We start from the raw sequence: 23,332 nt of genomic DNA, 5'->3' as shown, positions 1-23,332 counted from the left end.
AGAACTTTCCCTTCTGCCTCTGAAGTGAAGAGATCAAGTTAGAAATGTTTTCGTAAGAACTAGCCAATGTCATCTAAGTACAAAATGTCTTCCTGAACTCTCTGCCGGGAGAGTAGGAAACCCTTACCAAGAGAGGCCACATTCTTATAATTCTCCCGCATGACTTCCCAATGCAGAGCTTTTTGGTGGGGATCCAGCTGAGACCACTCCTCCTCTGAGAAATAAATAGCCACCTCCTCAAAGGACAGAAGAACCTCCTGAAAGGGGAAAAAATACAGAACAGGCTAAGGAAGAATTGCACGATCTTTCCCATTGTTTAGAAATTTCCTTTTTTTTTTCAAATTTTTATTTTATTGTTTTAATTAAACAAAAAACACAAAAAAACATTCTTCATTACATCTTCCAGAAAGCATGTTGATTGGTTACAAATAAATTCCGTGCGTTACTACAATCATTCTTTATATTTCATTCATATTGAATTGTACATTTTAAATCAAAAATCTTTATACCATCAATATACCATCATTCTCATTTAACTATATTTGTTTAAACGTGCTTTTGTCTAGAATCATTTATATTCATAATAAATCTAGACAAAAATTTATTACTAGAATTTATAAGTACCCAGGAGAGATTACATCTTTATAACAAAATCTAAAAAAATATATTAATAAAATTAGTAAATCTTTTCCCCAGGTCCCATATTATAGTTTATATCCAAATTGTTTTTACCAGTTAGAGTTATTATTTCATTATTATTGTCATGATGGGTTATCTGTTAACGAATAAACATTTTAAAGACAAAAACATTCTATAAGCATCTACAACGTTCTACTTATTAATCACCAAAAATTAACTAAGTTTTTATTTTTATTTTTATTATTTTTTTTCCCATTCAATTGTGTTTTATTTGGGTTCCACCATTCTTAACTTTCTTATTTTACCCATAACTATTATTTTTGAGTTTTGTTACATTCCTTCATTGATTCTTGTTTCTTTCCTCCATCCACCTATACCATTTATCCCATATCTGGTAGAATTCTGATTCTTCTTTTCCCTGAATTTCTTTAGTTAGTTTGTCCATTTCAGCACAGTCCATAACCTTTCTTATTATTTCATCTTCACTTGGAGTTAGTTTATTTTTCCATTTCTGGGCATAGGCAATCCTTGCCGCCGTTGTTATATGTAGTATTAAATACTGGATTTCTTTTTTATATTTCGCAGACATTATTCCTAATAAAAATACTTCCGGTTTCCATTCTATTTTAACTCCCGTTATTGCCTCCAGCCAATTTTTGATCTTTTTCCAAAAAAAAAGAAATTTCCAAAGCAAAGCTATGCACTAGGTTAAGTGGCTATGTTTAGTAAGGATCCATGGTTTAGATGAGAAAATAGAAAGAATAAGAAGCATTTGACTAAAGAAAGATTTTAGGCAGGTTTATCAATTTGAATGATTCTGTAGGACTTTCACTGCCATTCAGGTTAAATAAGCCCTACTTTCTTCTGGATCAATTGATCTAACAAACACCCAGTCAGCCATCATCAAAATATTCTTCCTTCTCGATCAATATATCTACCGACAATCAAAAGATCTTCAGGGTCTTGAGAGAATCAAAACCCACCAAGCAGAGTTGGAAGGAATCTTGGAGGTCTTCTAGTCTAACCCCCTGCCTAGGCAGGAAACCCCTACACCAGTGGTGGGCAACCTTTTTTTTCAACTGAGCCAAATCTCGCCAAAACCACGATTGAAATTTACTTTGAGAGCCACATTTTTAAAACCGAAAATACATAGGATGGTACACTGTTTTTAGTTTCAATAAGTTTTTATTGAGAATATTCTGCATGCAAGTATCCACATAGGTCGGGAGGATACAAATAACACAACTAATAAAACAAAAACTTTAGAACGATATTATTTATTGATAACGTTAAATTCCGTAAAATTTGCCTTACAATGTAGAGAAAATTACATCCTGACATTGACTGACAAAGTCACAACCACTAATGTGAACATTGGCCTTGCATTTCCTTGGATAGTTTGAGTAAGTCAGGTTTGTATGTTGTTGTTTTTAATTTCATCTCTCTCTCCCACTTTCTTTCTTTTTTTCTTTTTCTTTCTCTCTCTCTCTCTCTCTCTCTCTCTCTCTCTGGCTCTTTGTCTCTCTCTCCCTCCCTCCCCCATCTCTGTCACTCTGTGTGTGTGTGTGTCTGTCTGTCTCTCACTCACTCTGTGTGTGTGTGTGTGTGTGTCTGTCTCTGTCTCTCCCTCTGTCTCTCTCCCCTCCCTTCCTCTCTCTCTGTCACTCTGTGTATGTGGGTGTGTCTGTCTCTCACTCATTCACTTAATCACTCACTCTGTGTGTCTCTCTCTGTCTGTCTATCTTTCTCTCCCTCCCTCCCCCTCTGTCTCTGTGTGTGTGTGTGTGTGTGTGTGTGTGTGTCTGTCTGTCAGTCTCTCTCTGATTCCCTCCCTCACTCCCTCTCTCTGTTCCTCTCTCTGTCTTTCTCACTCACACACACACACACACACACACACACACTGTGGTCACCTTGTTGAGTGTTCCAATCACATTTGAAACACTCAACAACTGGCCTGCATTTATGGTATTTTGCAGCATTCTGCAGTCATAGGACCAAAATTGGTTGTCACTCGCCTGGGCTTTTGCAGAAGCTTCCCTCCGAAGCCCGAGAGGAGGGAGGGGAGTGGGCACCTGGCACACAGAAGAGCCGCATTAAAGGGTGTAAAGAGTGGCTCCCGAGCCGCGGGTTGCCCACCACTGCCCTACACCATTTCAAACAAATGGCTATCCAACATCTTCTTAATGACTGCGTGTTGGGGCATTCACAACATACGGAGACAAGCTGTTCCACTGATTAATTGTTGTAACTGTCAGGAAATTTCTCCTCAGTTTTAAGTTGCTTCTCTCTTTGATCAGTTTCCACCCATTGCTTCTTGTTCTACCCTCAAGTGCCCTAGAGAAGAGTTTGACTCCCTCTTCTTTGTGGCAACCCCTGAGATATTGGAACACTACTATCATGTCTCCCCTAGTCCTTCTTTTCATTCAACTAGACATACCCAGTTCCTGCAACCCTTCTTCATATGTTTTAGTCTCCAGTCCCCTAATCATCTTTGTTGCTCTTCTCTGCACTCTTTCTAGAGTGTCCACATCTTTTTTACACCGTGGCGACCAAAACTGAATGCAGTATTCCAAGTGTGGCCTTACCAAAGCATTATAAAGTGCTATTAACACTTCACGTGATCTTGATTCTATCCCTCTGTTTATGCAGCCTAGAACTGTGTTGGCTTTTTTGGCAGCTGCTGCACACTGCTGGCTCATATTTAAATGGTTGTCCACTAGGATTCCAAGAACCTTCTCACAGTTACTACCATTGAGCAAGGTACCACCTATACCAGTGATGGCGAACCTATGGCACGGGTGCCACAGGTGGCAGGCGGAGCCATTTGTCAGGGTACGCGAGGCGCTGGCTTGTCAGCTGTCCAGCGCGCATGTGCGCTCTGGTCAGCTGAGTTCACCATTTTTAAAAGCCATTTTTCGCCCTCCCCAGGCTCCAGAGGCTTTATAGGAGCCTGGCGAGGGCAAAAAGAGCCTCCCCCACCCCCCCGGAGGCCCTCCGGAGGCTTCAGGGACCTTCAGGAGGCTTCCCTGAAGCCTTCGGAGCGCTTAAAATGACCCTCCGGGCAAACAGGAAATGACTTCCGGTTTGCTCGGAGGGTCGTTTTAAGCATTCTGAAGGCTTCAGGGAAGTCTCTGGACGATCCCTGAAGCCTCCGGAGGGCCTCCGGGGGGGAGGCTCTTTTTGCCCTCGCCAGGCTCTTATAAAGCCTCTGGACCCTGGGGAGGGTGAAAAAAAAAAGCATGTAAAAATGGGGGGTGGTCACACCTTTTGTGCGCGCATGCGCACTGGGAGGGTCACACATTGCATTATGGATGCGGCACGCCCACACACAACCCCCCTGCGCTCCTCCCACTTGTGGCACCCGAGCCAAAAAAGGTTCGCCATCGCTGACCTATACTGTACCTGTGCATTTTGTTTTTCTTGCCTAAATGTAGAACCATACCTTTTTTTTACCATTGAATTTCATTTTGTTAGATAGTGCCCTGTTGTGGCCCAGCAGGAGCCGTTGGAGTTGCCACCAGACTCCGACAGCGAGGTGTCCTCTGAGTCGGCTCAAGAGGAGGTGGGGGACCCTGGACAGGGTTCCGACACTGAGCAGGGTGCAGAGAGGCTGGTTGGCCACCAGGGGGCGCCTGAGGCATGGAGCAGTGGTGAAAGCCAAAGGAAGGGGGCTCCTGATGTCATGCCTTGGAGCAGTGGGGAGGAGTCACAGGACAGTGAGTCAGACATCAGCAGTGAGCTATTAGATGCTCGTTACCGATGTGCTTCCCGGCGTAAGGAGCAATTGAGCAATTACAGGAGATAATGGCTCTCAGCTGCTGATCATTAGACTCCTCTCCAGACTATAAAGGGACTGCTTGTGGACACACCCTTTGCAGGAATCAACTGATCATTGGAGTTGGAGAAGCTCAGATCTGTGTTGTACTTTGGCAGGCTGGATTGCTGCTAAAGGTTTTACCTGGATTACTGTCAATCTGTTCCCTGGACCTTGGCAGGCAGGAGTGCTGCTAAGGTGATTATCTGGAGCTTGGTAGCTGGATTGCTGCCAAGGGGTGTCGCTGTAGCTGGATTGCTGCCCAGAGTGCTATCTTGACCTTGGCAGGCTGGGTTGCTGCCAAGGTGGAACCTGTATGTCAATAAACATCTTTGAAGAGACTTTGTGTCGGAGTGTCTTGGTATACAAGAGGAGGGGGTCAGAACAGATTGATTCCTGCCCCAAACAAAACTCCATTAAGTTGCAATGGAGCACCTACAGGCTGAGACGGCCCAGTTGGCTCAACTGATTGCTTTGCTGGCTGGTCAGGTCTCTCAGCTTCAGGGGCTTGCAAACCCCCCCCCCTCCAGCCAAGGAGGAAATGTCCAGTGGCTATACCAGACAAGTTTGATGGCAAACAAGCTATGTTTGCAGCGTTTTTGGGCCAATGCCAGCTGTTTATCAGCTTGAGAGCGGAGGACTTTCCCACCGACCGGACGAAGGTGGGATTTATCATCAGCTTGCTCTCAGGCACAGCAGCGAGGTGGGCCACTCCATTGCTCTCTCAACCGAGCCCCCTGCTGGACGATTTTCAGGGTTTTTGTAACCATCTCCGGCTGATGTTTGAAGATCCCATTAAGGGGGAAACAGCCACCAGACTCCTGAAAGAGTTGCACCAAGGGCGTGGTTCTTTGCAGGATTATGTCAGCGAATTCCGGCTGCTTAGTCAGGACTCTGCTTGGAATGAGCCAGCCCTTATGGACACTTTCCAGGACGGCCTATCAGATGGCCTGCAGGACGACCTTGTGAGGGTGGACAGGCCTCCAACGTTCGACGCGTTGGTTCATTTGTGCCTCCGGATAGACACCCGGCTGCAGAGGCGGAGGCCTCGCCGTGTGTCCCAGGAGACCAGTAGGGTGCCGGTCCCTCACGAGACTGCAGTTGCACGGGAGGAGCCCATGGAGTTGGGTGCCGCCAAACCCCGCTTGTTGCGCACGGAGATGGACAGACGGCTTGCAGGGGGGTTGTGTTTCTACTGTGGGGATTTTGGACACTTGGCTTTGGTTTGCCCCAAAAAGGGTAGGGGGGCTGTGCGGACTGCGGCCTCCCCTCAGCAACGTGTTGGGAAATGGGCGGGGCCCAATCTGAGGGAGACCGGGTCGGGCACAGGCCGGAACAGAGGCGGAGGGGCCTCCACGACATCTGATTCTTGCAGCGCACATTCTCTTGTCGGGTAGTCCGCAGGGAATTCCAGCCCATGCCTTGGTCGATTCCGGGGCTACCACGAATTTTATGGATGCAGCGTTTGTCACGAAATATCACGTCCCTCTGTGCCCGGTAGACCCTCCGATGCGAGTGGAGACCATTGACGGTCGGGTGCTTCTGTCTGGGCCCATCAAGAACGCCACGCAGCCTTTGTGCCTGATCCTCGGGGAGCATGAGGAGGCCATCCAATTTTACGTGGCTTCAGGTCTGCATTTCCCCGTGGTGTTGGGCCTGGCTTGGCTGCGGGCGCACGATCCCCAGATCCACTGGTCGCAGAACTGCATCTCGTTCCCGTCCTTGCAATGCGTGGACCACACCCGTCATGTTTGCGCGGCTCAGGTGCCCAGTTCGGCCGAGGTGACAGTGCCGCCGGATTTAGCGGAGTTCGCGGACGTGTTTAGCGAACAGGAGGCGGACCAACTGCCACCGCACCGGCCTTACGACTGTCCCATTGACCTGGTACCTGATGCGAAACTCCCGACGGGCCGCCTATACTCCATGTCTGAACCGGAGTTGGCCGCATTGCGGGACTTCATTGACAAGAACCTTGCCCGGGGTTTTATCCGGCCTTCGTCTTTGCCCTTGTCTGCCCCGGTTTTGTTCGTCAAAAAGAAGACCGGGGATCTAAGACTTTGTTGCGATTACCGGCGCTTGAATGCCATCACGATCCGTAATCGCTACCCATTGCCTCTGATTCCCGAGTTGTTGGAGCGGCTCCGGGAGGCCGCGGTGTTTACAAAACCGGACTTACGTGGAGCTTACAATCTGGTCCGAGTCAGGGCGGGGGACGAATGGAAGACAGCCTTTGGCACCCGATACGGACATTTCGAGTACACGGTCATGCCGTTCGGGTTGACCAATGCCCCAGCTGTCTTCCAACATTTTATGAACGATATCTTTCGGGACCTTTTGGATCAGTTTGTCGTCATCTACCTGGACGACATGTTGATCTACTCTACGTCTCGGAAGGATCATCAACAGCACTTGCATCAGGTCTTGCAGCGCCTTCGAAAGCATCGCTTATTTGCCAAGCTGGAGAAGTGTCAGTTCTGGCAGACCACCATCGAGTTCCTGGGGCACCGTATATCCCCTGAAGGAATTGCGATGGAGCCAGGCAAGGTGGAGGCGTTACGAAGTTGGCAATCTCCTCGACGGATGAAAGACGTTCAGAGACTCCTCGGGTTTGCCAACTACTACTGGTCCTTCATCCCCGGCTTTGCTTTCTTGACCGCGCCCCTCACTCGGCTCCCTTAAATAATGGGAAAAATCCTTTTCGTTGGCTACAATTGCGAGAGAAAGGATGGCTGAACTGATTCTTTTTTAAATTACTTAAGGAAACTTTGACATTGTTGTTTCCTGATCACCTATGCTGGCTGAGCCAAGATGGCCAACTTCCTCCTTCTTCTTTGTCTTTATGAATGAGGCTCTTCCCTTGGAAAATTTTATGGCTTTCAACTAACTTCCATCCCAGAGACTTCCAGGATCCTCTTTAAACACGTTATTCCTCTGGATTTGGAATATTTTGACCCACCTATCTGCTTTAACTTTTCTGCTAGAGGATTTGTTCTCCTTTGGACTTGTTTGTTTTGTGATCCCTGCCGGCTATGCTCTCCCACAGACGCCATTTCTCTCTACAGACAACATCTACCTCTGAGCCTCATGATGGGCCCGAAGAAATTGCCACCTGGCAAGGCTTCGTCGGCCCCAACATCTTCAACGTCCAGCCCTGCACATCAGTCACAAATGAGATCTTTCCTATAATCTAAATCTTCTGAAGAGAGCGTAAAAGACCTGTCTACTCAGCAGATGCTTCAAAACATCTTAAAGGAACAGGACGAAATTAAAAAACAATTGCAGGACTTAAAGGAAGAGCTCAGAGAGACGAATCAGCAAACCACACAGAATGAACAGAGCATTGGTGTGCTGGAGGAGGAGGCGGTTGGGATTAGAGATGAGATGAAGACAATCCAGAGGGGGAACACAGAATTTGGGCATCAGATGTTAAAAATGGAATTTGAAAGGATGTCTTTCTTTCTTAGGTTTCAAAATTTGCCAGAAGCTTAGAATGAAGATCTCAAGGAGATTATGACCACAATACTAGCAGAGTATATCAATAGAGATAAACAACAGCTCTGGTGGGACATTGACCTAATTTATAGGGCTAATTCGGCCTATGCAAGAATACACAAAGTTCCAAGGGAAATTCATATTAAATTTCTTAGAAAAACTACAAGAGATGAGGTTCTAGGAGCTCAAAGGGGAGGACCATTAAAATATAAAGATAAAGAAATAACCATTCTTAAACAGATCCCAAAGAAAGTAAGAGATAATAGAAGGAAATATTCCTTCTTAGCAAAAAAATTATATAACAATGGGGTCTGGTTTAAATGGTGATTTCCAGAAGACATGTTGATTTTCTGGGCGGGCAACAGAATTAGAATTCATACACCAGTGGAAGCAGAGGCTTTCGCTAAAAAACATGTTGCTCTTTTAGCTGAAATGGGGGATGTAACACAAAAAACAAAGGAAGGAGGGGCTGAGGCTCAGCCGGTGAATGGGAGAGAGGATGCAACAGTTAGAAGACTCAGATCACAAAAGTGACTTGGAATACTATTGCAATTGTTGCTACAATATATTCTGTTGGAAGTGATACTAAACAAATGATTAAAACAATCTGATGATTTTGTACCAAATTTAAAACTGCTAATACTTAGGTAAATATTGATTTTTTCTTTATCATTGTGTGTACAAGTTGTAAGACCTGGGTGGGCTTCTCCCCCCCGCACGATGTAGCTGCCAAAATGTTTTATAACCCTACAATCCTTTTTCCTTGAAAATTTTTTAAAACCAATAAAAATTTGAATATATATATGTATATGTATATGTATATGTGTATATATATATATATATATATATATATATATATATATATATATATATATGTATGTATGTATGTATGTATGTATGTATGTATGTATGTATGTATGTATGTATGTATGTATGTATGTATGTATGTATGTATGTATATGTATTTATGTTACAACCCCTGGTATGACTAAATATGGGAGGAAGGTCACTACTCCCTCTTCTGTCCTTCGGCTTATCACAGAAAACCATGCAGGCAGAAAACCATATTTTTAACAGATAGAAGGAGCACCCATGGGATCACCCCTCTCACCTGTCATTGCAAACTTATACATGGAACATTTTGAAACCAACGCCTTAGACAATTCTGAACACAAACCCAAACTCTGGCTTAGATATGTTGATGACACTTTCGTGATTTGGCCACATGGAAAAGAAAAAATGGACAACTTCCTCACACATCTCAACAACCTACACCCCAAAATACAATTCACCATGGAAATAGAAGCAAACAACCAACTTCCCTTTCTGGATGTCCTAATCTACAAAAAACCCAATGGCTCCCTAGGACACACCATCTACCAGAAAAACACACACCAACCGCTACTTAAATGCACAATCCGATCACCACCCTGCACAGATCAACTCTGTAGCCAAGACCACCTGAAAACTGAATTACACAAACTCACAAATGTATTAATCTCCAATGGATTCCAAAGAAAAACAATCACCAACCTAATCCAAAAGGAGATTCCCCCAAAAAACCAAGATACAGAACAGGACAATGGCATCGCCCTCCTCCCTTACATCAAAGGCACCACAGATAAAATCAGCAAAATTCTCCACAAGCACAATATCAGGACAGCCTTCACCACTGACCAAAAAATAGCCAACATCTTAAGAAACCCCAAACACAAAATCCAGCTAGAAAACCAAGGAGTCTACGAAATACCATGCAAAATCTGCCCAGCAATATACATAGGACAAACAAACAGGAGAATAAATGCACGCATCACAGAACACAAAAACGCAGTAAGAAAAAAAGAAAAAACTTCTTCCCTTTTCCAGCACCTTAAAGCTACAGGACATGAAATCAACTTTGAAGGAGCCAGGTTAATCTCCAAAACAGAACACCTCCACAAGAGAATAATCATGGAAGCCATCGAAATAGAGAAACACCCCCACAGCATGAACAAACGTGATGATACCTCTCGCCTACCAAACATCTGGAAACCAGCCCTAGCCAACAAACGAACACCACCCACCACCCAAGCCGTTGCAATACAAAACAACAATGCACATACAGCCTGCACCAATCAGCACCAATCTACCAATCATGATACAACCACACAACCAATCATTCCACTTACTGAAACAAAGCCAGCACCCCATCCCCTCCCACCAAGACTTACAGAAAGACGGCAGCTCCGTTCCCATTTTAAACCCACATTTTGAGCCCACGCTTGAAGATGGCAGGTGAGATCCTGCCGAAACGTTGCAAAGACAATCTCAACTTTACACGGGAAAAGACCCAAATACAACAAAACCAGCATATATGTATGTATGTATGTATGTATGTATGTATGTATGTATGTATGTTACAACCCCTGGTATGACTAAATATGGGAGGAAGGTCACTACTCCCTCATTTCTGTCCTTCGGCTTATCACAGAAAACCATGCAGGCAGAAAACCATATTTTTATTTTTACTGTTGCCTTTTTATATTTGTGTTGTATTTATTTATTTATCAGTACAATTACAACATATATATAAAAGATATATATATACCGTGTTTCCCCGAAAATACGACATGTCCTGCTAATAAGCCCACGCCTGGTTTTTGCCTGGTTTTTGCCTGGTTTTTGAGGTGGGTGTAAATATACGCCCTTCCCCGAAAATAAGCCCAAGTGAAAGGGTGCCATGGCAAGTACAGAAGGAAGCCCTTCCCTTCCCTAGTCACCTCAGCGCTTCTCGGCTCCTTAATCGGATCAGTTGAGCTGATCCGGCTTCCATTCAAAAAACAGCTGATTTGCGGGTGCTGCTCAGGCCGTGGCCTCCGGCAGGTGCGGCTGCCTTTGCCATCGATTACGGCCACAAAAGCAGCAGGAGGCCAATAATGCACCCGACGCTCCTCGCCCCGGCCTTCCGAAGGGTACTGTAGCAGCAGCTATCCACAATTTTTAAATCATTATTTCGTCCCGACCCACGTGGCCCAGTGAGCCACGTGGATCGGGACAAAATAAGGGTAAAAAAATTGTGGATAGCTGCTGCTACAGTACCCTTCAGAAGGCCGGCTTGAGTCTCCTGCTGCAAAAGTGGCTCCGCCCGAGACTGCTTTTGGGAGAGGAGGCAAAGGAGAAGCAATCAGCTTCATCTCGCCCTTGCTCTCAGCCCCCCCCCCCTTTGGCTGAGCTCAAGCAGAGAAGTGGCCCACAGGGTTTCAGGAGCAAAGTTGAGGCTGACAGGAGTCAGGGCAGGGGGGAAAGTCCAGTGCGGCCCCAGCGCTTTTCTTTCCTTGGAAACGGAATCTTGGGAGTGGGAAACGGCATTCCCAGGAAGGGTGGGTATGTCGGTATGTGTATAAAAAACACAAAGCAAGGGAGCCAACAGCCGCGGATTAAGGAGCTTTGTGAAACGTTACGTCTACACTCAAAGTTTGGCAAGGAAGGGAGAAGAGATACTTCCCTCTCTTGGCAGTGTTTTGCTTGAAAATATATGAGAATCGGCCAAAGAGAAGGAAGAATGAGACCTGCGAGGAGATACTGCTGCCTGCAGAGGCACAGACAGAGCGAATTTCATTGAAGACTTCTCCGGCCAGCCCACAAGACTATCTGAAGGGGGAGGGGGAGGAGATTTCCTGCACGTTGGCAGCAGCGTCTTCTCACAAGGCTTCTTCTGACATCCCCAGTTGTATGGATTTCCATGCCTTCCTTTATGGGATGTTGCTTCGCCCCTGGGACATCGGGAGAAGCCCTGTGAGGAGACGCCACTGCCAATGTGCAGGAAATCCCCCCCCCCCGCAGATCATCCTTTAAAAACGTAGTTTCACCAGGATGAAGAGGTGGCTGGAGGCGGCGTTTGCATCGGGTTGGGCTTTCTTTCCAAGGCGGACAATCTGGGGAGCAAGAGATTTAGGAAGCCTGGGCTGGCGTGTGTCCGTTTCTCCAGTGAAGCATCTGATTCATCCCCAGGGGTGAACGTTTCACCCTTCGTCATCTCTCTGCCCTGGCTTGGAAGCTGCAGAGGAAACCTGCTATGCCCGGGGAGGGGAGGGAGAAGTGACAGCAAGAGGAGCACATCTCGCTCCACACCTCTCGCTTCTCCCTCACCCCACCTGCCACCCGTCTCGCTAAAAAGATGGTGGGGAAAGGAACCAGCCTAGTTTCTGTTAGCATTGGGGCGGGGTGGGAGGAGTTGGGCTGCGAGACATGCGTCCTGCCCGAGACTTGCAGCTCCGTCGTGTTCCTTGCTGTTTTGTCCAGGGAAGTTGAACTCGCGAGATTTTTTTTTACAGGGTGCTTCCCTGGACAAAACAGCGAGAAACACGACGGAGCTGCAAGTCTTGGGTAGGACGCGTGTGTCGCAGCCCAACTCCTCCCACCCCGCCCCAATGCTAACAGAATCCAGGCTGCTTCCCTTCCCCACCGTCTCTTTAGTGAGAGGGGTGGCAGGTGGGGTGGAGGAGAAGTGAGAGGTGTGGAGCGAGACCTGCCTTCTCTTGTCGTCTCTTCTCCCCCCCTCGCCGGGCATGGCAGGCTTCCTCTGCAGCTTCCAAGCCGGGGCAGAGAGGAGGCAAAACGCTCACCCCTGGGGATGAATCAGACGCTTGACTGGAGAAACGGCCCCACGCCAGCCCCGGCTTCCTAACTCTCTCACTCCCCAGATTGTCCCCCTCGCAAAGAAAGCCCAGCCCGACGCAGGGCGGTAACAGGACACATCAGAGCAGTGCCGGCCACTCGCTCGGCTGGCGCAAATAAGACCCCCACCCCACCCACCCCCGATAATAAACCCAAGGCCATATTTCGTGGGTCAAAATAAAATAAGCCCCTGCCGTATTTTGGGGGAAACACGGTGTATATATATATATATAAAAGATCCTTCTGTATATATATATATATATAATATATATATAAAAGATCCTTCTGTATCTTAAGCCTATCTTCTGGAGTGTTGGCTATTCCTGCCATCTTGGTGTCATCTGCAAATTTGATGAGTTCCCCATATCCACATTTGGGATTATTCCCATATCCAAATCATTGATGAAGATGTTGAAGAGTACTGGGCCCAAAACAGAGCCTTGGGGTACTCTACTGCATACTTCCCCCCGTGTAGATGCAGTTCCATTGAGGACTACAAGTTGAGTGCGGTTGGTCAGCCAGTTACGAATCCATCTGGTGGTGATGCTGTTTAACCCACATGTTTCTACTTTATCTAGTAGTAGGTTATGATCTACTTTATCAAATGCCTTGCAGATGTCCAAGTAAATTATATCGACAACATTCCTCTGGTCCACGAATTTTGTGAAGAATGCAATAAGATTAGTCTGGCATGATCTGTTTTTGACAAACCCATGTTGGCTTTTGGCTATTACTTTATTTGCTTCTAGATGTTTGCTAATTCATTGCTTGATTATCTTTTCCAGAATCTTCCCTTGTATTGAGGTGAGGCTGATAGGTCTATAGTTTCCTGGATCTCTTTTTTTCCCATTTTGAAGATGGGAACCATATCAGCTCTTTTCCAGTCCTCTGGCAGTTCCCCAGTGCTCCAGGATCTCTGAAAGATATAGTTCAGTGGTTCTGAGGTCTCGTCTGCCAGTTCCTTCAGAACCCTGGGGTGTAATCCGTCCGGTCCTGGTGATTTGAACTCGTCTAGGGTAGACAGGTGCTCACTTACCATTTTCTTCCCTATTTCAACTTGCGTTCCTAATTTGATTTTTGTGGTGCTGTTTTTGGTAGGTTGGATTGTTTTTTCCCTTTGTGTAAAGATAGATGCAAAAAATGAGTTAAATAGTTCTGCTTTCTCCCTGTTGCTTGTCACCTTCTTGCCACTTTCTCCCAACAATGGACCAATAGTTTCCTTAACTTTTTTCTTGTTTTTAACATGTTGGAAGAAGTTTTTTTTTGTTATTTTTTACTTTGTGGCAAGTCTTTCTTCATTGTGAGCCTTAGCTTTCCTCACTTCATCTTTACAGGCTTGGGCTATTTGCAGATATTCTGCCTTAGTTATGTCCCCTTCTTTCCACTTTTTACATATATCCTTTTTGTCTTTCAATTTGTCAGATAGTTCTTTATGCAGCCATGCTGGTTTCTTTTGGGAGCTATTATTTTTCTTCTTCATTGGTATTGTGCTAGACTGGGCTTTTGTAATCTCGCTTTTCAAAATTTCCCAAGCTTCTTGAATTGCTTTCCCCTTGAGGATTCTCATCTATGGAAGCCTTCCCAAACTCTCTTTCAGTTTATTGAACTTAGCTCTCTTAAAGTCCAATACTCTAGTTTGACTTTGTTCTACTACTTGTTTTGCATAATGTTGAATTCCAGTATTGCCTGATCGCTTGCCCCCAAGGTTCCTGTAGCTTCAACACCTTCTATCATTTCCTCTCTGTTAGTAAACAACTCTGTTTTCCAGTTGATTTCAGGGTAGTTAAAATCCCCCATTAATATTGTGGAATGCTTCCTACATGCCTTAGTTAGCTGACTAGCAAAAAGTTCATCTACTTCCTCTGCTTGGTCGGGTAGCCTGTAGTATAGACCTATGGCAATGTCATTCCCCCCCTTTAATATTGACCCAAATGCATTCAAGATAGTTCTCAACATTGTTTTGCTCAATTTCTGTAGAGATGTAGTTATTTCTTGTATATATTGCAACTCCACCTCCTCTTTTATTTGGTCTATTTCTTTTAAATAATTTAAATCCTTCTAGCTGTATGTTCCAATTGTGGGTTTCATCCCACCAAGTTTCTGTAATGGCAACAATATCATATCTGCCCTCATTTACTTGAATTTCTTTTTTTTTTCAAACAAAAGTTTTATTGGTTTTTTTTTCAAGTATTTTGGGGAAAAGAGTACATAAATGTGGGAGAAAATTTTTTGACAGCTACATCATACGGAAGGTGGTACTTCCCCGGAATCTTACATCTCTTTCATGTTTTATATATATCAAAATATCTTTGTTACATTTATATTAGCAGTTATTTTACTCACTTCTTTAGCATCTTCAACCATATTTTATATCACTTCTACATTTCATTATATTAGCAATTGCAATATGTTTTTAATTCATTTCTGTGACCTAAGTTTCATTACTGTCTCCTCTCCCCTGTCTGTTGGCTGAGCCAAAGCTCCCCCCCCTTTCGTGTTTTGTGCACTGTCTCTTGTTTCACCTAGGAGGTCCTTGTGTCTTTCCATGAAGGCTTCTGCCTCCACCACTGTATTAATTCTCACTCTGGCCCCCTCCCAAAAGATCAACAGGCCTTCTGGAATTAACCACCAGAACCAGATATATATTTTTATATAACTTTTTAGTTATAAAGAGGAATTTCTTCCTCTTATCTCTTATTCTTTTTGGTATCTGTTTCAAAATGGTTATTTCTTTGTCCTTATATCTTAGAGGTTCCCCCCTTTGAACTCCTAGAATCTCATCTCTTGTAGTTTTTCTGAAAAATTTAACATGAACCTCCCTTGGGACATTGTGTATTCTGGCATATGCTGAGTTGATTCTATATATCAGGTCAATATCCCACCCCAGCTGTTGCCTATCCCTTTTGGTATAGTCTGCTAACATTGTTATCATAATCTCTCTTAGGTCCTCACCCTCTGTTTCAGGTATATTTTGAAACCTAAGAAAAAGAGACATCCTTTCAAATTCCATTTTTTCCAAATAGCTCTCAAACCCAACATTTTTTTTGTAAAGCCTTCATCTCTTCTCCCACCCGTACAGCATTCTCCTCCAAAGCATTTATCTTTTGACTATTTTGTACAGTCTGTTGTTGATTCTCTCTGAGTTCTTCCTTTAAGTCCGTCAGCTGCTTTTTTATTTCGTCCTGTCCCTTTAAGAGTGTCTGAAACATTTGGTGAAACGTGTCTTGAGACGGTTGTTCCCTCTAAGGAGCTTTTGGTTGCAAAAAGGAACTTAATTGAGTTTGTGGGAGAACCGGGCTTGAAACAGCAGAAGATGGAGCCGACGCTGGCTTGGGTGGGGGCTTTTTTGGAGGCATTTCAAAGTTCAGGAAAAGTTATAATTCAAAGCAGGAAAAAAATGGCGTCTGTAGGGATGCACCGCCGGGCGGGACAAGGAGACAAGCAAAGTCTAGTGTGGGATATCGATCTTCAATACAGCTCCCCTCTGATTATATTCAATTTTCCCCAATCCAAGGGATTGTATAAGGAGATTCCTCTAGGGTTCACCCAGGTTTTATAATTCCAGCCCAAAAGATTTTTAAGAGACGGCAGTTCATTTGTAACAACATGAGCGCGGGATGAAACGCCATTTTGGCTCAGCCTTCCCCAGGGAACGGAGAACAGTTATTTAGAAAGTTTATTCGTAGCTTTTAAGGTCGACACACTTTCTTTCTTCCGCAATTGTTAAAGAAGATCATTAGCCCATTGCTTGAAAGAAGTGAATATCAAAGCATTTCCCCCCCCAATTCTCTTTGTAAGAGAGATAGTTTAAAGCCGCTTTTCCGAGAAGGGGGGGAGAAAAAACCTCCCTCTCCAATCTTAGCACTTCGTGGAGATCAAAGAGTCTTAAGGATACTGCTAATCCATTTAGCTAATTGTTCAAAGGGAGTAAAAAAAAGACCCCGGGGGGTGGTGGTTCCCTCCTCACCGCATTTCTGCTGTTGCCTTCAAGTAAAACATTTTCTTCCAATCTCCTCCGGACGAAAGTGCGCTTGGCAAGAACCCCCCCCCCCAAAAGCCTCCCAGTGCCTAGGGCAAAGCCGGCAGCCCACCTGCAACCGCTGCTGCTCCAGGGGGCTCCAGCAAGCCTCCCCCTCGGCAAGACGCCCCTACAAGGTATCTTGTGCCCCCCCCTTGACCAGGGGGGGCCCGCCGGGACGGCGAGCGGCGGACACCATGTCCGTCGTCCACAGAAACCGGAAGTAGAATGTTTTTACTCGAATTTTTAATTCACCCTGTTTATTCCTCATACTCTGTGCATTGGTGTATAGACATTTGAGTCCATTTTGATTGACTCTCTGTTTACTGTCTACACAACCTGTGTTATGCCTGACTGCCCCTATTTTCTTGCCCCTTGTATGATTCGTGCACATGGTATGGCACTCACTATTAAATGCTTTGTTTTGCTTGATGGCAGGACTGATAATCTTACCCGCACAAACATCTATGTAACATGCACTGATAATCCTATGAGTTTTAGATTGCTGGGGACACAAATGTTCTGTATCAATCAATTCTCTGTCCCCGTTTAGTTTAAATGTTTATCCCGAAAATCTGTGAATTTAATGCCAAGTAACTCAGTCCCTTTCTTGGATGGGTGCAAACTATTTTTTTTGTACAGTTTTTCATTGAACCAGCTGCAGCAATCATTTTATTTTTATTTTATTTATTTATTTATTATTTTGACTTCTTAGTCGCCCCCTCTCCCCCAAGGGACTCGGGGCGACGTACACCAGCAGCGGTTACAACGATACAATATGGAGGAGGTGGAACAATAAATAAATAAATTACAATAATTTAAAACAATTAAAAACCCCAATGATAGTTAAAGTTAAAAATTAAAAATGCCCAAGAGGTGGAGAAGCTCTAAATTAAGCCAGGCCGGCTAGTCGGAACAGGTGGGTCTTAAGTTTCGTGCGGAAGGAGCGGAGGTCAGTCGTTGTCCTAATGTCTGGGGGGAGGTCATTCCAAAGGGTAGGGCCCATCACAGAGAAGGCCCTACTCCTGGGCGCCGCCCTCTGACACTCTCTGGAGGACGGCACCCGGAGAAGTCCCTCCCTGTGCGAGCGAATAGGTCGCAGGGATGTGTGGGGCAGGTAGCTAGGCCCTGTGCCATGGAGCGCTTTAAAGATGGTAACTAACATCTTGAAGCGCACCCGGTAGGCCACAGGAAGCCAGTGCAGCTCGCGCAGGAGAGGTGTTATATGGGAGAACCTCGTTCTCCCCATAATTGCCCGCGCGGCTGCATTCTGGACCAACTGCAATCTCCGGGCGCACCTCAAGGGGAGCCCCATGTAGAGAGCATTGCAGTAGTCCAGGCGGGACGTCACCAGCGCGTGTGTGACTGTGCGCAGGGCATCCCGGTCCAAAAGGGGTCGCAATTGGCGCACCAGGCGAACCTGGTGGAACGCACCCCTCGCCACGGCTGCCACATGGTCATCCATAGCCAGCCGGGCATCTAGGAGGACGCCCAAATTGCGCGCCTGTTCCACCGGGGCTAATTGCTCGTCCCCGATGGCCAGAGATGGAATGTACTGGTTGAACCGGGAAGCCGGAAGCCACAGCCACTCTGTCTTGGAGGGGTTGAGCTTGAGCCTGTTGTCCCCCATCCAGACCCTCACGGCTTCCAGACACCGGGACATCACTTCGACGGCCTCGTTGGGGTGGTTTGGGGTGGAAATGTACAGCTGCGTATCGTCAGCATACAGATGGTATCCCACCCCAAAACCATGGATGATCTCGCCCAGCGGCTTCATATATGCGTTGAACAGGAGAGGCGAGAGGACCGACCCCTGCGGGACCCCACAAGTGAGGGGCCTCGGGGTCGACCTCTGCTCCCCTGCCAACACGCATTGCATCCGGCCGGAGAGGTATGAGCAGAACCACCGCAGCATGGTGCCTCCTACCCCCAACCCCTCCAGACGGCGCAATAGGATACCATGGTCGATGGTACTGAAAGCCGCCGAGAGGTCTAATAGGACAAGGACAGAGGAGCAACCCCTATCCTTTGCCCTCCAGAGATCATCCACCAACGCGACCAAGGCCGTCTCCATGCTGTGTCCGGGCCGGAAGCCGGACTGGCGCGGGTCTAGATAATCAGATTCCTCCAGGTGACGCGGGAACTGCTGAGCCACCACACTCTCAACAACCTTCGCTAAAAAAGGAAGATTGGAGATAGGACGATAATTTGCTAGCTCCTTTGGGTCCAGAGAAGGCTTCTTGAGCAGGGGCCTCACCACCGCCTCTTTCAAGGTGGCTGGTAAAAGGCCCTCACTCAACGAAGCATTCAACAGTCCCAGTAGCCAGCCTCGTGAGCCCTCCCAGGATGCCAGTACAAGCCAGGAGGGACACGGGTCCAATAAACATGTGGTGGCTCGCAGTCGCCCGCGCAACCTGTCCAAATCTTCGGTGACCACAGGGTCAAACTCCTCCCAGCGTGGTCTCTCAAGACTCGCCTCGGACGCCCCCCCTGGAGCACTGAAGGGGGTCCATTCCCTCCGGATCTGAGCGATTTTATCCTGCAGGTATTCCCCGAATTCCTCTGCCCTGCCCTGCAAAGGGGGATCCCGCTGCCCCTGTGACAGGAGGGAGCGGGTCACCCGAAACAGGGCGGCAGGGCGGTTCTCTGCGGACGCAATAAGGGTGACACAATATCGACGTTTGGCCACTCTTAATGCCACAAGGTAGGTCCTTAGGTAGGCTCTTACCTGTGTTCGGTCAGATTCGGAGCGGGAGGATCTCCACTTGCTCTCTAGGCGTCTCCTGTGGCGTTTTATCGCCCTTAGCTCCCTGTTAAACAAGGGAGCCGTGGTCGATCGTTGCCACCGGAGAGGCCGCAAAGGTGCAACCCGGTCTAAGGCCCCGGCAGCTGCATTATTCCATGCAGCTACCAGGTCCTCTGCCCAGGAGCGGGACAGGTCTGCAGGAGGTGGCCCAAGCTCTGCCTGGAACCTGTCTGGTTCCATCAGATGCCTGGGGCGGAACCATCTAGGACAATCTGGTTGCGCTTCCCCACGGTGGGGGGTAGCGCCAGGGAAGTCCAGCTGGAGAAGTGAGTGATCTGACCATGACAGGGGTGTGATGGCTAAATCCCCTATTCCCAGATCACTCGTCCACTGGCCGGAGACAAACACAAGGTCCAGTGTGTGGCCTCCCTTGTGTGTGGGGTCCTGAATTACTTGAGTCAGATCCATGGCTGTCATGGAAGCCATGAATTCCCGAGCTACCTCGGATGCTTCTCCCATCGACGGCAGGTTGAAGTCCCCCATCACTAATAGCTTGGGGGTCTCAACCGCCATCTCAGCGATCCGCTCGAGGAGTCCGGGCAGGGCCGTTGATGTATAGCGAGGAGCCAAGTATACTATCAACAGGTCCAACTGTCTCCCTGGGCCCCATCTCACGCCCAGAGACTCACACCCGGATATCTGCGACACAGTGAATTCTCTCGGCGCCAGATCCTCCCGAATAATTACCGCTACCCTACCACCCCTACCCTGGGCCCGTGGCTGGTGGAATACACGGTAACCTGGAGGGCACATTTCCCCGAGGGGCAGACCCCCCTCCGGGCCCAACCAGGTTTCTGTTATTCCTGTGAGGTCCGGCTCCCCCTCTGTGATCAAGTCACTGATGAGGGGGGCCTTGTTAACCACGGACCTCGCGTTACACAGCATCAGCCTAAGGCCCAGGCTCTGTCGATCCTGTCCACCTAGACTGCGGGGGTTGGTGCATGTGACCGGGCATGTCCAGCAACCACTGTCTCCCAACCGACTACACGTTCTTCTAGTGTCCTCGCGCCCGCCCCTCCCTACGACCGTCGTTATTGCAGAGCCCCTTGTAGGAATGCTGTTTTCCCCCACCTCCCCCGCTCCGCTCCCTTCCCTCCTGACCCCACCTGTTCGCCTGGCTATATCCACACCCCTGGGCTGTGCAACCCTCCCCCCCACCCTGGAACCCCTTAAAACCTTTAAAAACATTTCACTAAAAAACCCCTAATCCCCCGCTTCCTCCACCTATCTGGGTTAATAAACCCTTCATCAAGGTGGGCCCTGGCAAGGGCAGGGGGGCATGCCTGCGAGAGAGGGGACCCTCGCAGTCGTAGAAGGTCAGACCTCGGGTAGATTATAATGTTGGTTTCAAGCCATGGCTGTGGCAGGGTTTCACTTGTAGCAGGGTGTCAAAGTACAAGTCCAGGTTGTAAGTTGGAAATCAGAGCTCCTATAAAGCGAGAGAGAGGGGAGAGGAAACAGACATCCACAATCGGGGCCCAGAGGCAATTCTTGGGGTGTAGGCGGAGATCACAGCTTAGAGGGGGGGGGGGCATAGGCAAAGTACCGAGGCCAGTTTCCCGGCCTGCTGATCTTCTGGAGGCCGCCCGTGGCCTCCGGCGGCCCCCTGGCTTCCTTCCTCGCTCCCGCGCCTCCTATCATGACTAATAAAGCCAAACCCTTTCCTTTTACACCGCTCCTTTAGCCACACATTAAATCTGCTACACATTGGCCCTTCCCTTTTTCTTCCCTATATACTGGTATAACCTCTATATAGCATATAACTTATGTTGTCCTAAGAAAGAGCAATCTTGTTCATCCCCAACACCTTCATGAAAGTGCTGGGAGAGCTCAAACAGGGATACGTGTGGTTTGCCATCTACATCCAGAGACTCTGCCCCTCCTCAGATTGCAAGGAAGCTGCTGGTATTGTGAGCCATTAGCTGGCATGTTAATAAGAAAATGGAGAACATTTTCTGAGGAAAAAATTTCTTAGCCTTTGCAAAGCTGGATTGTTTGGCCTCCAAGTCCAGGCACAAATCAGGGATTAATATTTACTTTGAAGGTGAAATTTATGTTTTCTTTCGGAACAATTTTTGTCTGGGGACATTTCTATATGACCACTGTCCTAGGATTTAATCTTAGAAATTAATCACATCCTTTTCTTATAAATGATGGCAAACATTCTTTTCAAAAATGGTAATTTGCCAGTTTGAATATTTAAAGATTTTTGAGGATCCTTGCAGAAATCCAACTCCAAGAATTACATAAAAGAAGGCAGCATGAAGAATTCTGTAAAACATTTTTTCTTGAAAAGCATGAATACCGTGATTCCCAGGAAAATACAACCTACCCCAATAATAAGACCTAGCATGAGACTCTATAGCTAATTCTACATATCATCGCAGCGGCTAGAATACCATATGCACAGAAATGGAAGAACAACACAATACCAAATTAGGATGAGATAGTAAGGAAGATCTTAGAATGTGCAGAGATGGATAAATTGACCAAGAAAATTCAAGGAAAGAAGGAAACAGAATACTATCTAATTTTGGAAAAATGATACTGTTGGGAGTATACTCCTAGTGTTGGCCAGGCAATATCTATCTATCTATCTACCATGACAAATGATCGTTGTTACTTTAAATGAGTGGATGTACCTAACAGATGTAATTAGCTCATTCTCTCTGATTCTCTCTCTGCTTGTTCTATGATTGATGACTTGATGACTGGAACGTGAACTGCGACGGAAAGCAACTGTTTGTTCTTTGAATTGTGTTTGGACTAATATCTACTATCTACTATCACTGCTTGTGAAGTAAATTTAGTAGTAAAGCTACTTGTTTTTACTAGCAGTGACTGTGACTCTTTTTGTGTGTTTCTACTAGCAACGTTTTCCTCTCCGGCTGCACATTCCGCTGCACTAGTCTCTGTCTCCCAACGGAGATACCCCCTAACAGATATGAGTTTATTTGAGTTTTGAGTTTTATTAAATTTATATACCGCCCCCTCTCCCCGCAGGGACTCGGGGCGGTGTACAGACAGTACAAATACAACAACAAAGCAAGAACAACAATACATTAGACACCCGACATAAACATACGGTCTGTGACATACCCAAACTCATTTCAAGTTAAAAACAGTCTAAAACCAAATTAAAAACCCCAAAATTTACAATATTAAAAAGCCATCCAGGAAGGGCAGTAATAGATTGTACTTAAGATTCCGATTAGGCTAGGCCTGCTAGCCGGAACAGGTGGGTCTTGAGTTTCTTACGGAAGGAGCGGAGATCAACAGTAGTTCTAATTCGTTCCAGAGGGTTGGGCCCATCACAGAGAAGGCCCTACTCCTGGGCACCGCCCGCCCGCATTGTCTAGCGGAGGGTACCCGGAGGAGACCCTCCCTGTGTGAGCGGATTGGTCGTAGGGATGTATGGGGTAGAATGCGATCTCGCAAATAGCTAGGTCCCGAGCCATGAAGCGCTTTGAAGATGACAATCAACACCTTGAAACGCACTCGAAAAGCCACAGGTAGCCAGTGCAGCTTGCGCAGAAATGGTGTTACATGGGAGTACCTGGTACTCCCCAAGATTGTCCGCGCGGCTGCATTCTGAACCAACTGGAGCCTTCGGGTGCATCTCAAGGGGAGCCCCATGTAGAGAGCATTACAGTAATCAAGACGTGAAGTCACCAGGGCCTGAGTGACTGTGCGAAGGGCGTCCCGCTCAAGTAGGGGGCGCAATTGGTGCACCAGGCGCACCTGGTGGAACGCCCTCCCAGCCACGGCCGTCACATGATCATCCAGCGACAGCCAGGAGTCTAGGAGGACGCCCAAATTGCGTGCCCTATCCACCGGGGGTAGTTGTTCCCCCCCGATGGCCAGAGATGGAGCAAACTGGCTAAAGCGGGGCGCCGGTAGCCACAGC

At 46.9% G+C, this 23,332-nt stretch overlaps 1 protein-coding gene across 4 annotated transcripts in view; it reads right to left on the bottom strand.

The window, feature by feature from the left end:
* Positions 1-23,332, bottom strand: part of LOC309383410 (uncharacterized protein) — a 47,305-nt gene that overhangs the window by 2,999 nt on the left and 20,974 nt on the right. For all 4 annotated transcript variants that reach the window (XM_081935930.1, XM_081935931.1, XM_081935932.1 and 1 more), the window contains one exon: positions 128-257. In XM_081935930.1, the coding sequence (XP_081792056.1) occupies positions 128-257 (130 nt within the window). The remainder of the gene's footprint in view (positions 1-127; positions 258-23,332) is intronic.

This window comes from Natrix helvetica (genome assembly GCF_964273705.1).
Source record: "Natrix helvetica genome assembly, chromosome: 1".
NCBI classification, from domain to species: Eukaryota; Metazoa; Chordata; class Lepidosauria; order Squamata; family Natricidae; genus Natrix; species Natrix helvetica.
Note: the sequence above shows the minus strand (reverse complement) of the source record. Positions and strands in the feature narration are given on the sequence as shown.